The 16,344-nt window shown below is 44.1% G+C and overlaps 1 protein-coding gene across 1 annotated transcript in view; it reads right to left on the bottom strand.

Annotated features, from left to right (window-relative positions):
• enpp2 (ectonucleotide pyrophosphatase/phosphodiesterase 2) overlaps nucleotides 1–16,344 on the bottom strand; it is a 35,874-nt gene that overhangs the window by 3,878 nt on the left and 15,652 nt on the right. The window contains exons 10-20 of the mRNA XM_022751021.1: nucleotides 15,924–15,989; nucleotides 10,698–10,770; nucleotides 10,443–10,551; nucleotides 10,220–10,345; nucleotides 8,703–8,734; nucleotides 8,413–8,540; nucleotides 5,395–5,470; nucleotides 5,205–5,292; nucleotides 4,948–5,117; nucleotides 1,366–1,411; nucleotides 1,001–1,140 (exon numbers count right to left, since the gene is read on the bottom strand). Of these exons, the coding sequence (XP_022606742.1) occupies nucleotides 1,001–1,140; nucleotides 1,366–1,411; nucleotides 4,948–5,117; nucleotides 5,205–5,292; nucleotides 5,395–5,470; nucleotides 8,413–8,540; nucleotides 8,703–8,734; nucleotides 10,220–10,345; nucleotides 10,443–10,551; nucleotides 10,698–10,770; nucleotides 15,924–15,989 (1,054 nt within the window). The remainder of the gene's footprint in view (nucleotides 1–1,000; nucleotides 1,141–1,365; nucleotides 1,412–4,947; nucleotides 5,118–5,204; nucleotides 5,293–5,394; nucleotides 5,471–8,412; nucleotides 8,541–8,702; nucleotides 8,735–10,219; nucleotides 10,346–10,442; nucleotides 10,552–10,697; nucleotides 10,771–15,923; nucleotides 15,990–16,344) is intronic.

Below are 16,344 nucleotides of genomic sequence, written 5' to 3'. Positions count from 1 at the left end.
TTAATAACAATAAGAGGTTTAACTGTACCTCTGCCAGCATGTGGCACCTGAAGCACAGAGTGAAAAATCAATAACTTGCAACTTGAAACTTGCAAATCAGTGTTGAAGAGAAATGGTTTCATTTATTTTATGAGAAAAGCAGAAAAAAAAACACAACAAATTTATCTGGATCTGGATTTTGAGTTCACATGTAGTCATGTCTTAAAACATGAAAATGCATAATGTTTCTTTTAATAGTTTTACAACTGACATTCAGACCTTACATGTCGGCAGCTATGAGCTGGTTAGAACATGTTAGTATTTCATTAAGTAATAGCAAACAACAAGTGTGGCAGCTGGAGGATTTTGCATTGCATTGTCTTCCAAAAAAAACTGGGACCCTCTCAAGGTTCGTAGGGGTCCCAGAAAAAAGGGGATTGATCTATTTTCTCTATAATTCCATCCATAAGTAACACAGTGACAGGAGGTATAACAATGTTGGCCATGGGTTTAAACATTCCCAACATGGGATTCGGTGGTCCAATTTGTGTGAGGTTAAGGCTCCTTGATGTGAAAACGTTTGAGAAGCACTGCTCCAATGAACTGTTATTATTTGACCCCCCTTCACATTTACACTTACAGCTGTTAGCAGCTGCAAATTTATCTCAGAATTCTGAGATAGTTACCTCGTTAATTCAGAAAAACAGAGCGGAATCTTTTTTCTCAAGTGAATGCATTACGCTTCCGACCTAATTTGACCTTTTCATTTCTTTTAAAAATCTTCCCTTCATGAACAAAAGCATGAAATGTTCAACAGGTAATGTTCAGATTTAGCTGAGTCATCTGTTAATAATGGAACAAACATGATACTAGATGTATCTGTTTCCTGTTGGTATGAGACTGAGACTTTACAGCAGCATCTGGATACTGTGAGGTCCATTGTTTACTTAATATTTGAAATCCCACAGTAAATACATCTAATAAGCTTTAACCATGGCAGAGAGCGGAGGGTGCACGGTACCTGTCTGCTGACGGTGTACGACGTCCACAGGGGCATAGACAGAGCCTCGCTGTAGCCGCTAATGTAGTCACTGTGGTGGAGGATGGAGTATTTGGTACGGAAGAGCACAGCAGGTCGACCGTACGGCAGGTTCCTGCTGTCTGAGGAGGAGGAGGAGCAAAGAAGAGGAAGTGGAACAGCACACATTCACAATGATGCACCTGTACATGAATATGATATTGATGTTTTGATTAACACGTGGCAGTCACAGGATGATTTACTGTATTAGACATCATCATATGTAAGCGACCATTAATATCATGAATGGACTAATTCTCATCAACCTCCAGATTGTATAAAGGACACGTCTTTCATGTGACACTGACCATCAATAGCTTGCCTCAGTCGCTGGTTTAGCTCCTCCACTTTGTTCTGTAAGAGACAGAGCCACAGTGACTCCAGGTTATAGCCTCGTACAAGGGTCACTTTCAAACCTCTCTGGCCCCTACTTTTTACACGCAACTGCAAAAAGATCGGAGATTGAAACAATCTCTTGCCAGAGATCTTCATGGGAATCACAGACACAGTAAAGTGAAACAGTGTGAGGCAGCAGCAGAGCCGGATCCAGTTCTAACCAGTCCAGACAGTTCACATCTCCACAGATACACTGAGGATGTCTGGATGGGAGAAGGTTGTCTCGTGTAAATGGTTCAGTGAAAAGAGAGATCCGTCTTTTCTTTAGTAAACAAAGTCAAAATTCAGTTTAAAGGTGAGTGAATGGACGTGGAGGTGAACTGACTTCAGCTTTGCAGCAGGAAGCAAAGAGGCAACAAGATGACTTCAGTTCCACAGGAAGCTGAATATCAGACACAACACAGCAGTCAGGTACATCTTCACAGGTCAGGCAGGCACATACAATTAAACAGTCACTGATGATGATGATGCTCATGCAGATGAGTCTTTTTACAAGTGTGTTGTGTAAAAAGACCAGTTTGACTGCACTGAAAAAGCAAAACAGAAACGTTAATAAAAGCTCTCCCAAAAAAGATCAGATCAGTAACTGAGATGCTCGATGTACTGTTGAAAGTAATCTCACAGCTGGCCACACACTCAGCTAACCTCGGTATTTCCAGCATCTGAAATCATCAATTCCATGCGTTCATGGAAACTAAATGCTTCTGGGATTACAGCAAACACAGCAAACTCAATGACCCTCATCTGTGCTACAGCTGATTCCTGTCTTCTATATCTGCATCATGAACGTGGGCTTACAATTAAATAGTACTAAAATGTGAGAAGGCATACAACGTTTTTTCTGTTCTTTTTTTTCTTTGCAAATAAATACTGAAAAAAACACTTGTTTAAAAACAGCTGCCTCTTTGTGGTGAGAAGATCTGCACTGTGACCTGGAGGGTGATGATGATTTTACATTATCGCCAATCATCAATACCAACGTGCAACAGATACAATATCAAGAAACTTTCAACTATCTTCACCACATGAGGAGCAGTTGAATTAGGTTCATTCCTCATTTGAAATAAAGATTTTAGTTTCCAGCTCAACTCTGTCATTTAGATTGTTTTGTTCCTGGACACAAGTACAACATTATCTAAGAAAATTCTCTGACTGATGACAAGTAAGTGAAATAAATGTAACTTTTAACAGCCGTAAAAGTGCACAGGTCACATGGGTTATTGCTAAAATAAATTCTCACTTCATCACTTATTTCTTATCTCATCTCAGACACAGACGCTGTTCTGGTCTGGTCTCTTTGGTCTGATTTTTGATGATTCTCATTAAGACTCATCAGGTTAATGAACTCCCTCATATATATAATATCAAAGTACTACAAAACACAACTGTTGTAATTTGGGTTCTGCAGGGAGAAATTAGCTTTTATCTGTTGTGGTGCAGTAAATGCATCGTTCCTGATGAATGAACAATAAAATAGTCACATCGTGTTGAACATGGTGAGGGTCTAACCTGACTTGAGGGATCCAATTAAGTGTTTAATTCTTAACTGACTGTAATTAGAGATGAGGGAGCTGTGACATTATTCATGACACACAGGAAACAGTTTGACAACAAGCTGACAGACTGTTCATGATCATCATCATCACATTAAAGTTTTACATCATCATTTTGGGGATTGGCCTGTTGATCAACTCAAAAAGTGATGCGACAGATACCAAAAGTATCCATGTATCTCCGTTAGTTCCATCAGCTCAGTCTATCAGTTGTGATAACTTTTTAGCCTCCAAAGCAGCTGCTGATATCTGGGAACGTAAAGACGTTGCTGAATAAAGGTTGATCCAAAAAGTCAGTGAACTGTGATGGAGGTTTAAAATGTTGGCCAGGTTTGGCCTACAGAGGCTCTTTGCTGCAAGTCACCTCCTCCTCTCTCTCGCCCTGATTTCCTGTCTCTCTCTCACTGTGGCTGTCACAAAAAAGGCAAAAATGCCCAAAAAAACAAAACTTTAAAAAATACAGAACACAGAAGAATGGAAATGAGGAGGAAAAAAAGGACATGAAACAAAAGGTTCCTGCTGACTCCATCCATAGCAGCTCATCACGCAGCTTCTGTGCTGGTGCTCCTGTTGCTTCTCTAAACTGAGAACTGATCTGAATCTACTGCAGGTAACACACTGACTATAGATAAGTGACTCACACAACCCCACGTCAGATAACCCCAACTATCACTTTAAAGGGAGATGTCACTTTGATTTGTTTATTGCTTGTTACGCCCAAAACACTTCCCTTTGAACCATGCAGCCGGCTCTGTGACCATTTTTTTGTTGGTGGATTTGGACACGTCCTAAATGCTCCATGTCCTTCAGACCGTGCACTCAACGAAACAGAGCACCTTGTGTTTCTTGTACGGTCAGGCTTCTTCAGTGATGTCGCAGCATTACAAGAGCTCAGCCATAACTGTGGTGTATACAATATCATCAAAACCAATAGAACCAATAATCAATATGTGAAAACTAGTTCCAAGTAGGGATGTCCTAATTGAATTGAAGTGTGGAAATAAATTTAACTGGAAAGCGAGAACAACAGCTACTGCCATGTCTGCTCTGTGAGCATTTCACGAGGCAGTAGTAACAGAGCTGCGTTCCATACTACAGCACCTGAAGAATAAACACTTAACAGAATACAGTGAGTTCACTCAGGTAACTCAGGCAAAGGCTGCACCGAGGCAACCTACACTGGATGATAGCAGAGAAAAAAAGTTTACTGAGCTGGCTGAATTCATCGTGGTGGTAGAGACCACAGGTTATCGCCGACTATTGGAGCTTTTGGAGCCACTATGTTTCAGATACTGCCCTACTAGAGCTTTACGACAAGGTTCATGACCACCTATGAGGTCTTTTATCAGGTGGCTTTTGGTTTTTCCAGAGATTTGCTCTGGATCGACTCCACTTTTGATTTAAAAAATTATTCTAAAAACACATTAAGGAATTAAGGATTCAGGATTTTTTTCTCAATGCATTTTCAATTGTAAAGCATATACATTGGATTTATGTTAATAATGTTAACGTATTTGAAATGTGAATCGTGTGAAGTATTGGGACGTGGTATCGGCAGATACTCAATATTAAATGACTTGGATCGAGATCGGAACATCCCTAGTTCCAAGTTGTAATTAAGTGGAACGATCCTTTAGAGGCATCGCATTTACTACAGGACGTTCATATCACAGCGCCTGCTAAAACATGGAAGATAAAAGTTAGATCTGGATTATTACTTATCACTCATTTATGATAAAGTGTCAGTGTGGAGAACAGTGGCAGGTGATGAAGATGAGGATGGTTTTGGTCTCACTGTTGTCATCACTGATATAAGTGACTGACTGACTGACTGACTGACTGACTGACTGACTGACTGACTGACAGGCCAATCTCCTGAAAACTAGAATTCACTTTAGTGGACTACAGGAAGCTGGGCCCAGGCGAGTCATCACCGCTGACCTTGTCATCACAGCTGCAGCCCAGGTCGTCAGTCCCTGCAGGAACCAGACCAGATGCTGCGGGTCTGGAGACCTCTTCTGGCATGGTGGGTCTGTAGAGGGGGCTCCTCAGCAGGTGGTTCAGACTGCCGTGGGTTCCGTTATTGGGGGCTGGTTTCAGACCCAGGAGATCTGAGAGGTGGAGGAATCAATCAGTCAATGAGGTTCACATAAAACATGGCCCACCACACACACACAGAAGACGACATGAAGCCTTACCACACATCACATTATACAGCTCAATGTTTTCAAAGGCGGGAACTTTAGTCTTGAATTTAAACGTTGGCCCATACCCCAAGAAGATCGTCTAAAAACAAACAGGTCACATGATTTACAATAAATTAAATACAATTAAATAAAATTATGGTATGATCCATCCATAATCCATCCTTGTGGATGATCAGAGTACCTGCATGCTGTTGATCTTGTTGTCGTATCCATGGTCACCAGAGAAACCACAGTGCCTCCTCCCCTCAGGAACTTTCCTGTAGGGAACAGTATGACTCACACATCAGGATCTGGTTCATGCACATTGTAGTGAGATGTGATCGATCTGAGTTTACACAACAAGTTCATAGTTCATCGTCAAAAGTAGTCACTCAGTATTAAAGTATCTCCAGATATGAATCAGGCTGCTGCACATCTGTCTAAAGAATCATTCATCGTTTTTACATGTTCTTGTTCTAAACATGAGACCAAGAAAGTGGCTTTTCCTTATTTCCTGCAGAAACAGTCGACGGTTCTCTCAGCATTAGAACATACAGGATATATAGAACCTGAATTCGGTGGGAGACCAGAGCAGTGACGACCTGCTCAGGCTGTTTTTATGTTTTTATGTCTTACATTGAACAGTTTCCTACTAAAATTGCAATTACACGCAAAAATGGTACAGTGACTTGCTATCAGGAAGTGACAAGGCTGGAGTTAGCTGGTTAGCATGCTAGCTTCAGTAGAAAAAAGACACGACAAGAGACAAGTTTGATGCTGAACTCGCAACATTTCTTCTTGACTGGTAAGTAAACAGCTGCTAATGCTAATGTTAGCTACTGTATGTAGCAAGAGCAAAACTTACAAATAGCTCCTTAAAGAAGTAAAAAAAAAATCTAATAACTACATGAATCTTATACCTGTAGGTGACAGAAGTCTAGATGGTTCAGAGAGACCTGGAAGCATCAGGTCCTCACAGGTTTTAATGGGTTAAACTGTGCAATAGAAAACTGCAAGATATTGTCAGTATTCACAAACTTCAGTCCTCAGCAGAGGACAACCTCCTTCACACACCTCAAACCACAGTCCTTAAATTTAAAAACACACATTTTATTAAGTGTCCATTAAAACACTACTCCCAGTTATACACCATAATATATATGAGTGTGTGTGTGTTTGTGTGTGTCTGGGGTGAAGCCACAAGCATGTAGAAAATGTAAATGAGTAGCTGACAGGGAAATGAGACAAACTGTGTTTCATTTAGTGTGAACAGTTAGTTGGTTTGGGATTTACTGACTAATGTATATGTGCCTGTGTGTGTGTGTGTGTGTGTGTGTGTGTGTGTGTGTGTGTGTGTGTGTGTGTGTGTGTGTGTGTGTGTGTGTGTGTGTGTGTGTGTGTGAGAGAGAGTGTGTAAATGTTCAGACACTTTGCTCACAGCTCTGGTGCCAATGATTAGCCCGTCTGTCCATCTGAGCTGCACAGAAACCTCAAAGATCTCTTTCATTTAGCAGCTCTGTGTGTGTGTGTGTGTGTGTGTGTGTGTGTGTGTGTGTGTGTGTGTGTGTGTGTGTGTGTGTGGAGCTGTGAGACATAGAGTGTAGCTCTCCCACGGTTTACCTACCAAAACAGCATGACAGCTCTATGCAGGGAGACTGCACTGACATGAAAATGTACACACACACACACACACACACACACACACACACACACACACACACACACAGCAGTGTTTGTTTTTACTCTTGCCCGTGATGACTTCATGGTTTACTTTGTCACTGAATCGCTGCAGTGAGACTTTTCACTGCTTCACATCAGAAACTTGTCAGAGCTCATTTCAGCGAATCATTAATGTTTCAGCAGCTGCACTGTGACAGAGATGTGGGTTTGTTACTGAGGCCGGCTCATCTTAAACCCTCTCAGCACTGCACGTGTTAATGACGTGTTGATCGCAGCCCGTGTTGACATGAAATGTGTTTGTAAGTGAAGCAAGATGTGCAGTAAAAAGCTTCAGTGACGACGGGTGGGCAGGAAACGCCACATCTACACTGACTGTACACGAGGTCAGAGCAGCTGCTCATTAGCAGGTGAAGCCACAAATCAAAACTAAATTACTGAGACCTTCTTCTCTGTCACTCCACCTGGCTTACTGGTTTGGATTTAACACTTTGAATCATTGGCAGGTATTTGCTCCTTTTCTCTCCCTGTGTGTCACATTCAGGATAAACTAAGATACTAAGAAATGGCATTGTTTCGCAGCTGAGTGGTAATATAAATGTTCTATGAAAGAAAAGTTGACACAGTTTGAAATGATCTGGGTTTTCTGCCTGTATGGCCACAGATCTGCTGTCCAAATCTTGGACTCGTGGACTCGTGTGTAAATCTGCCAGTTGTATAACAGCCATGTTGATTGGACATATTAATCTCAAACACTGAGACCAGAAACAGCCCTGCTTTAAAACAATGCAAGGGGCTGTGTTGTGTTCTCAGCCACAGGTGAGACATGAAGAAATAGATCCATGAGCTTGAGGACTTATCAGGTACCAATACACTGTACAGCTGTTTATAATAAATACTTATAATAAACACAGCTATGGTGACAGTTATTTTATCTTTTGTTGAGACAATGGAGAGATAAACAATAGAAAAATATGAGCTGTGTCCCAATTCAGGGGCCGCATCCTTCAGAGGCTGTATTTGAAGACCAGTTGCATCACAGCGGTGCAATTAGTCCGATTTCAAAGGCTCCTTCAAATGAGCTCCAACAGGTGGATCCTTCATGGCCCAACCTATCCTAAGATTCATTGCGCGCCGGTAATGAAAATAATACGACAGCAAACAACACCAACAGCATTATTAGCTGTGCAGTGTTACCAAGAGCTTCAGTACAATACAAGAGGTTATAATTTGTCCTTTGAACAGGTACTTCTTCAGGGCAGACTGGACGAGACGGTCTGGAACGGGCCGGGGCTAGCTGGTTAGCATGCTAACTTTAGTAAAGGAATAGAAGTGATAGAAATAGAAGCAAAACAAGAAGGTTGCTTTCCACCTCTGGAGACAACTCTTGGTGAGTAAAGGAATTAAGTTTGATGCGGAACAACAGACTGGTAAGTAAATAGCTGTTAATGCTAACATTAGCTATGTAGAAATAGCTAAACTTACAAATAGCTCCTTTAAATCATATATATCTGCACTTCCTGTTGTAGTGGTGGTGCTGTACCTGGCCACGTGCCACTTCCTCTCCACCAACAGGTGAATGTCCTCAATACGTCGGTTGTTCGCGTAGTGCAGTCTCTTGGGCAGGTGCTGCTTCAGGTACGGCTTAAAGTGCTGCTCTGTTTTCTTACACTGAAACACAGTGTCAGTGTTATTATGACCAGTGTCACATCTTTAACCCGACTGGCTCTTCCACAGTACTATTCTGTTGTTATTACATTTTAGAGAATTCTCCATCAGTTCTTTTTAATTCACACAGTTCATATTTCATAAGTCATCAAGCCTCATACTTACTGTTAGATTTGCAACAACAGCTTTGGGATCATCTGAAAAAAAAAGTCAGAGCAATGAAAACTTTAACATCACTGAAGTATAACACTGAAACATACTGAACAGAACAGAAAAACTAAACTTCATCACCTTCACCTGCTGAGAAGTACGAACACTTCTGTTTAAGTTGTACCATTGCTTTGGTCTGACACAGCATATTTACAACGAAATTTCCAGTGGCAGCCACCAGAGATGCTTATAAGGCATTTTTTCAAGTCCAAGTCAAGTCTCAAGTCTCTTATGGTTGTAATGAGCGATATATCATCTGCTGTCATCCAGTCTGTTTAGAACACTACATCACCATATCTAAGGAATTCAAAGCACGTATTAATACTTTATCTATAAAGTTATACATGATAAGAAGGAATGGAACAGGGACGGAGTGGGAATACAAATCGGCCCCAGATTTTGACTTGGACTGGCCTATAAAAACCCGTCTGGAGACACTTTACAAAGAATCATGGAGTAAACAGAGGGGAACAGCACATGACATAGAACAACCGGCTTACTGTAGTTTGTTTTTCACTTTCCTCTGTATAAGTTAGCAGCTACAGAGAGAGAGACGTTCAGACTGGACAGTAAAGTAGCAAACCCAACAACAGACATATTTTAATTTTAGTAGTTTTTCTCCTTCACTGGATCTTTCTGTGATAAAATTCTGAGGGTCCGAGCTGATCACACAGACTTTGAGGACTTTAATTAGTGTATTAGGATTTCTGATGAAGCAGAAAAGAGTAAGAGCATAGTTTTTAGTTTTGTTTTTTTTTCTTCTTTAAAATTTGTTCATGTAAAACAATTTAGTAACAGTCCATTTCTGGCTGCCCCAGAGTTTAAATGTTGATAAAGACACAAACAGCGTGTGGACGGAGCCATGGGACTGAACCAAACATAGTGTGCTGGGAAGACGGACAGACGTGAGGGAGTTGACAGACACACAGTGTGCCACACAGTCTGCTCCACTGGGCTGATCACCACACAGCTCTATCAATCTCTCTTGCTCCTTCCTTCTCTCGCCCTCAGAGGAAATGACGTGCAAATTCAGCATGCCAGACACTATCATGTCAATGCACTAAAAATAGAAAGTAAAGATTGTTCATGAGTGCCAAGTCTCAAGTCTCAAGTCACTGTGTGTGCAATTTAAGTGCGACTCAAGTCCAATACGCAAACTTGAGTCAGCACCTCTGGCAGCCACTGTAAGCACTGTGCACTCAGAAGCTTTTTGTTCTTGGCTACAGTTTACTGTTTTCATGTTTGCTGATGAGGCTCTAACAGACCCGACGCAGAGAAAACTGAAGATTTCTACAGGAATAAGAGAAATCCTAAATAATTTCAGGTGAAGGTTCATGAAAAGTAACGAGGGAAACAAAACCAAAAACAAACAAAAATGCAAGCAAAACAAAAACACACACAAATTGGTGTATATGTAAAACAGGGTGTCACCCCTCAATAAAAATTTAAATATTATAAACGTTTTTCCTCACATTTGGCGTTGTTGGGGTATCTGGAACGTATTCTGCCCAGGGATCCCGGGATGAGGATGATGTCATCAACATTGGTGATGTAGTTGCTGAGGAACTCTGTGCGGTCGCAGTGAGCCTCCTCCATACCTGAGAACACACAGGAGGATTACCTAGGTACCAAAGCTCTTCTGTTTAGCTTGTTTCACTGGAGCTGCTTTGTCTGTGCTGTTGTGTGAGTCTGTACCGTGATCTCCCACCAGGATGATGTTGACACAGCGGTGCAACTTCATCTGCTTCAGTCCGTCCATCAGCTGACCTACGATTCTGTCGATGACCCTCAGAGGGTTGTTCAGCTGGAAACCACAGAGGGAGTCACAGTCCAGATGATACATAACACACGCACACACATGGCTTTATTTCTAAATTCAGCATCAGACTAACACAAAGCAGATAAACAGACACACAGTAGACACGCACACAGCAGACACACTGTACTCACTTCTATGCTCATGGGCCCCATTTTGTGTCCATATGTGTCTGGTTGCTCAGAGTGCATGGCATAAACATATGGCCTGAAACAAGACACATGACACGTGTCAGACTGGAGATGTGTTTGTTACAGTTGTAGATGTAGTAATAACTAATAATGCAGTAATAAATGTAGGCTAATGGTTTTAAGCCACCGGCGTGAAATTGGCTCTGGCGTATCTCTCCACCCTACATTTTCCATATGTACACGGACTGACCCCCACGGGGACAGCTGACATGGCTACACCTGACACATCACCTGTGGTGGCCATGTACTGATTGGTAACACGTGGTTATATAAGCACCATGGATGCGTGGCCTCTTTCATTCCTTGATTTCCAAGACGTGTGTATCTTGACATTTGAGTAGTGAATGTAGCATTTATGTTTGACAACAGCGTGGTCCACTAACCTTGTAAGTAGGAGAGCTGGTCTATGGCCCCCTCTCTGGATTGCTGCATTGTCTTACAAACAGGCTGGTGAAAGCTTGTGGCACCGTGTTTTTTCCGGTTTGCTGCTTGTCCAATGTGAAGTCCGTGAAGTCCGATGTAGGCAGCAGGCCCGTTTTTCAGCCGTTCGCTTTTACACCATGGCTGAAGTGTGGCTTGTGTGTGTTGGCGACAACGTTCACAGCCATTGTTCCTTGTGGAATACGACGCGAGTGAACATACTTTAGCCATGTGTGATTTCAGGAAGTAAACAAGGGAAAAGCCGGGTGATCGGCACACCTCCAAGTTCCACTTTGAGGCTTTGTGTCAGAGTGCTGGATGTATTAGGGGTGAATAGTGCTAGTGGTGGAACACATTTTCCAGCTAATCTTGAGTTGCATTCACATACATTCAAACATATCGGTTGTTTAAAAAAAAGCAAAATGGAAAACCTGGTAGCCCAGGCCTGTTTGGGCTGTGGGATAAAAAATACCTATGGAGGATGGTCGCAATCAATGTGTCCATTGCTTATGGACCATGCACACATGGCCAGCCAGGAGGCTGGGGCTCTAGCATTCTCTCACAAGCGTCCAGCCAGCTGCAGCAGGTGAAGCAGCCGAGAGTGGTGGTTTTGAATGACCAATTGGGGGTGGAGCCTCAATCGGTCAATACCAGGTGTGCAGCCTGTGGCAGTACCATTTACTGCACAGCAGCCCTCCTCTGCCCAGATGAGGCAGGAGGAGCTTAATCTAGTGTGTCCCATATCGAATGCATCAGATGAAGGGGAGAACGACATCCAGGGATTTGAGTCGGAGGTCGAAGACCTTCCCCCTGGTCAGGTGTGTATGGAGGCGAGGCAGGTAGAGGAGGAGCAAGGGCAACGACCTCCCATCTATTACCAACTCATTACTTGGGCTGCTCAAACATTGGAAATTGAAATGCCAGCTGAGCCAGGCCAGGCAGCCTCCCGTTTTGGTGATGAGGTGAGACAGTCATGCTGTTTTTCTGTACAGCTGCTTCCCGATTTAGAGGAACTGGTACTGAAGCAGTTTATAAAACATCTGAAGTCCGTCGCTGGTCAGGTCTATGCCAACGACTAACATGTGTGCATGGTCTGGAGAAGATTGGCTGTGGACCACCACCTCCCATGGATCAGGCCTTAGGGACCTTGGTGTCCCCCACCAAGTCTGTCTTGGGGAAGCCGAGCTGCCCAAGCAGGAACGCTAAAATGATGCAATGCTTGCCAGAGTGCAAGCAGCTATGGCAATCCAGGGACAGCTGGACAACACCTGTCCTGGGAGACACTTGGGTTGGACCCCTGGGTAGTTTCCATCATGACTCAAGGTTATAGTTTGCAGTTTCTGCATCTCTCTCTCTTGGCAAAGAAAGCCATCAGAGAGGTGAACAGGAAAATCAGTGGGCTGGGTTCTATTCCCATTATTTTCTTATTCCCAAAGAACATGGGAGGCTGAGGCCAATTTGGGATTTGAGAGGGCTCAACAAGTTTTTGAGACCCCAACAATGCAAGACATTGACTGTGCCGAGGGTTTGACAGGCTATCCCCCAAGGTATGCCACGATCGACCTGGAGGATGCATATTTTCAGATCCCAATATGGGAGGGACGCAGACACTACCTTAGGTTTGCCTTTGATGGCAGAGCCTTCAAGTTCTGTGTTGTCCTATTCAGGATATCATTAGCCCCCTGCACATTCACAAGGTGCATGGATGCAATCCTGGGACCAAGGTCTTCGCATCCTCAATTACCTGGACAACTGGGTGGTGTATGTTCGCTCAGACACAACAATGTGGCCCAGCTCCTGCAGCACTTAGAGCACCTGAGACTGTGCCTCAATGTGTGGAAGAGCAGGCTCCATCCCTCACAGACTACAGAATTCCTAGGCATGTGCCAAGGCAGGAACTCTTTCTCTAACACCTGGAAGACAGGCCACCCTCAGGGCTTGCTTGTCCCATTTCCATTCGGGAACCAGGGTAACCTGGAGGTTATGCCTCTGCCTCCTGGGGTAGATGGTTCACGGCCCCCATTGTGCCCCTAGCTCTCCTGAACATGCGCCTGGGGTAGTGCTGCCTCCTGTGCCTTGGACTTTGCCCACAGATGGATCTGCCACCCACAGTGCTGGTTACACGCAGACTCCTTGTAGCTCTCCATTGGTGAGAGCAGCCAGCCAACTTGCAGCACGGGGCAATGCACTAGGGCCAGTGTTGCGTTGCCAAGTGGTTTCATCTGATGCCTCCCTGGTAGACTGGGGAGCCGTCCACGAGGGCAGAGGGATCAGTGGCCGGTGGCACGGTTCCGGGTTAACACAGCACATCAATCTTCTGGAACTATCTTACTCTTCTGCACTTCTAGCCAGAGCTGAGGGATCGCCACGTGCTGGTAAGTACCAACAGTACAGTGGCAGCAGACTATGTAAACAGATATAGCTGATCTCTTTGCCTCCAGGAAAACGGCTCACTGTCCCTTCTTCTTCTCCGTAGGGAGAGACAATCCTCCCTTGGGCACGGATGCAATAGTACATCAGTGGCTACAAGGCCTCCTGTATGCCTTCCCTCCCTTCATCCTCCTGCACCCAGTCCTCCACTAGAGAGTTTACATGGAGGAGGTGAGCCTCATTCTGGTGTCCCCCAATTGGCCCCAGATGATCTGATTTTCAGCAATAGCACTCCTCCTTTGAGGACTGCCTTGGGAGTTCCCTGTTCAGTGGGAATGTCCTGTCTCAGGCTCACTGGGCTATTTTTCATCCCTTTCCCCAGGGGCTCAGGCTTTGGGCCTGGCTCCTGAGAGGACCGAGTTTCTAGACATGGGATTGCCCCAGTCTATGGTTAGCACTCTGCAGGGAGCCCAGGCTCCATCAACAAGGGTAGCATATTCCTCCCAGTGGGGAGTGTTTCAATGGTAGTGTGGGTGTGGGTAAGTGGACCCCCTCTCCTGCACAGCCCATGACAGTCTCCAGTTCCTCCAAGAAATGTTGGAGTTGGGCAAGTTTCCCTTGATTATGAGGGGAATGGTGGCAGCCATAAAGTTAGCTCGTATTGGTCCTTGGAAACTGTCATAGGGTTGCTGTGAACTTATTGCTCAGTTTCTCAAAGTTGCCCGTAGGATTTCTTCCTACCAAAGAAGGCCAGCTGTCCCCCCATGGGATTTGGAGTTGGTGTTGTTGGGCTGAAAGTTTTCACTCAGGTCGGCATTCTTGTTGGTGGTTACGTCGGCAAAGAGAATAAGAGAGCTTCACACTAAGACCTGGTCTGAATCCCACACCGGCCTGTCTTAATGAGCTGCACCCTTTCCACCCTCCTCAAGATGGTGATGTGGTGGTGAGTGAGACATCACTGTTGTGCCCTCTCAGGGCCTTGACATTGTATCTTCGCCGGCCATGTGCCCACAGGACAACAGACCAGTTCTTTGTCTGCTACAAACATAACTGCCTTGGAACACAGGGCCTTGCAACCTCATGAGTATTATGGCAAGATGCTCCTCTATCTGAGATTTGTGCGGCAGCCTCTTGGTCAACCCCATCCACATTTATCAGTTTCTATTGCATGAACATGGCAGCCAGTACTCCATTTGCTGAGCATGCGCTGGGTGCAGCGCAGCAGGACAAGGCTTGACAATCCATACCCCTGGGACCAAGGCTCTTACAATGAAGGTCTTTGACTTGGGGTGATGTCGTCTTTCTTTCTAAGATAGCTTGCAACCTGGCAGGCTGGGTGGCCTTCCGCCCATTTACAGCTGGCCTTAGCATCAGTCACCTGACGCTAAATGTCACTGGCAAAGAATGCAGATCAGAATCGATCAATAAACACACAGACAGAAAGCAGCAATGTGCCAGAAAAAAAGTAAGTCATCTTACTTCCTCCTTGCAACACACATCAACGCACGTTATGTGAATCAACATATTTACAGAATTAACTACGTCGATTACGTCGATGCATCACCCCAGCCCTAGTGTGTACATATTTTATATTTGTAAATAGTTCTTTTATCAGAGCATGCTGGTGAGCACTCTGTTGGTGGTGACAACCCATTCGAACTCAACTGTCTCAGGCTCCCACAGGAGCAGTGAAGTCTGCTTGGCTTCCTCGCTGTGTGTCTTACAGATTTCCTGTACATATGGAATATGTAGGGTGGAGAGATGGTCTTGACACGATGTAGGTTGCATACGTAACCCAGGTTCTCTGAGTGGAGAGACTATCTCTCCAGCAATAAGCCACTCTGTTCCAATAGTTAAAAAGGTTAACCAAAAAGGCCACCATGTGTAACCGTGTGTTGCTAATAAGTGCATGGCCACCACAGTTGATGTGTCTTAAAGAGCATCTACATCCGCCTGTACACATGGAATATGTAGGGTGGAGAATCAGAGAATCTGGGTCACATATATAACCTTCCATTTTGTTTCTCTTGCTCTTTCCCTGTGGCTGTTTCCCATCCAGAAAACAGAAAAAAAGTGAAGCACCAAAGCAAGTTTATACGTATTGAGAAATGGTAATTGAAGACGGAGGCAGATGAATTGCTTCAGAAAAGAAGCAGTTCTGGGTTAAATGTCTTCTTCTTGTTGATCCACTTTTTGTTGCTTTGAGCGGGGTTTTTGTTCAGGGTCAAATTTAACTTGGTTGTGATTTATCCCTTTTTACAAATTTAAAATTACAATTTTAAAATTGTTCCAATTGAAACCACTAACGAACAAATAGTAAACAACAATGTTTACTGTGTGAAGTGTGAAGCAAAAAAAAAAATGTAAAGCTGAACTCACCTCTCTCCTTCAGGGAGGTGGAGCCACTGCAGCATGGTCAGTATCCTCCTCTCTAATGGGATGGCACTGAAAAACAAACAAACAACCCATCATACAACACAGACTGACTCTGGTCCCCGGCCCTCCTCAACCAATAAACCATTAAACTCCAGACTGTTCCTTTAACTCTGTAAGAGCCTCATAAAGTTGAGGGTTGTGGAGTGAAACACATGTGAAGCCTCCTCACTGTTTAAAGTGTCTGAACGTCAAAGGCTGCCTGTGTGAAGATGAGGCCACCAACCACGCTGCTGGCCGTCATACAGTCCACAGCTGCCAACCATCAAGCCCAGCACCGAGGCCCTGAACAGGGCTTCATGTATGAGGCGGTGGGGGGTGGCATGGAGGAACAAGGAGGTGTGGTCACACTGTTCTCTCTCAACAC

This window comes from Seriola dumerili, unplaced genomic scaffold (assembly GCF_002260705.1).
Source record: "Seriola dumerili isolate Sdu_G_001 unplaced genomic scaffold, Sdu_1.0 BDQW01000016.1, whole genome shotgun sequence".
NCBI lineage: Eukaryota > Metazoa > Chordata > Actinopteri > Carangiformes > Carangidae > Seriola > Seriola dumerili.
The sequence above is the reverse complement of the archived record's forward strand: the minus strand, read 5'-3'. Positions and strand labels throughout refer to the sequence as shown.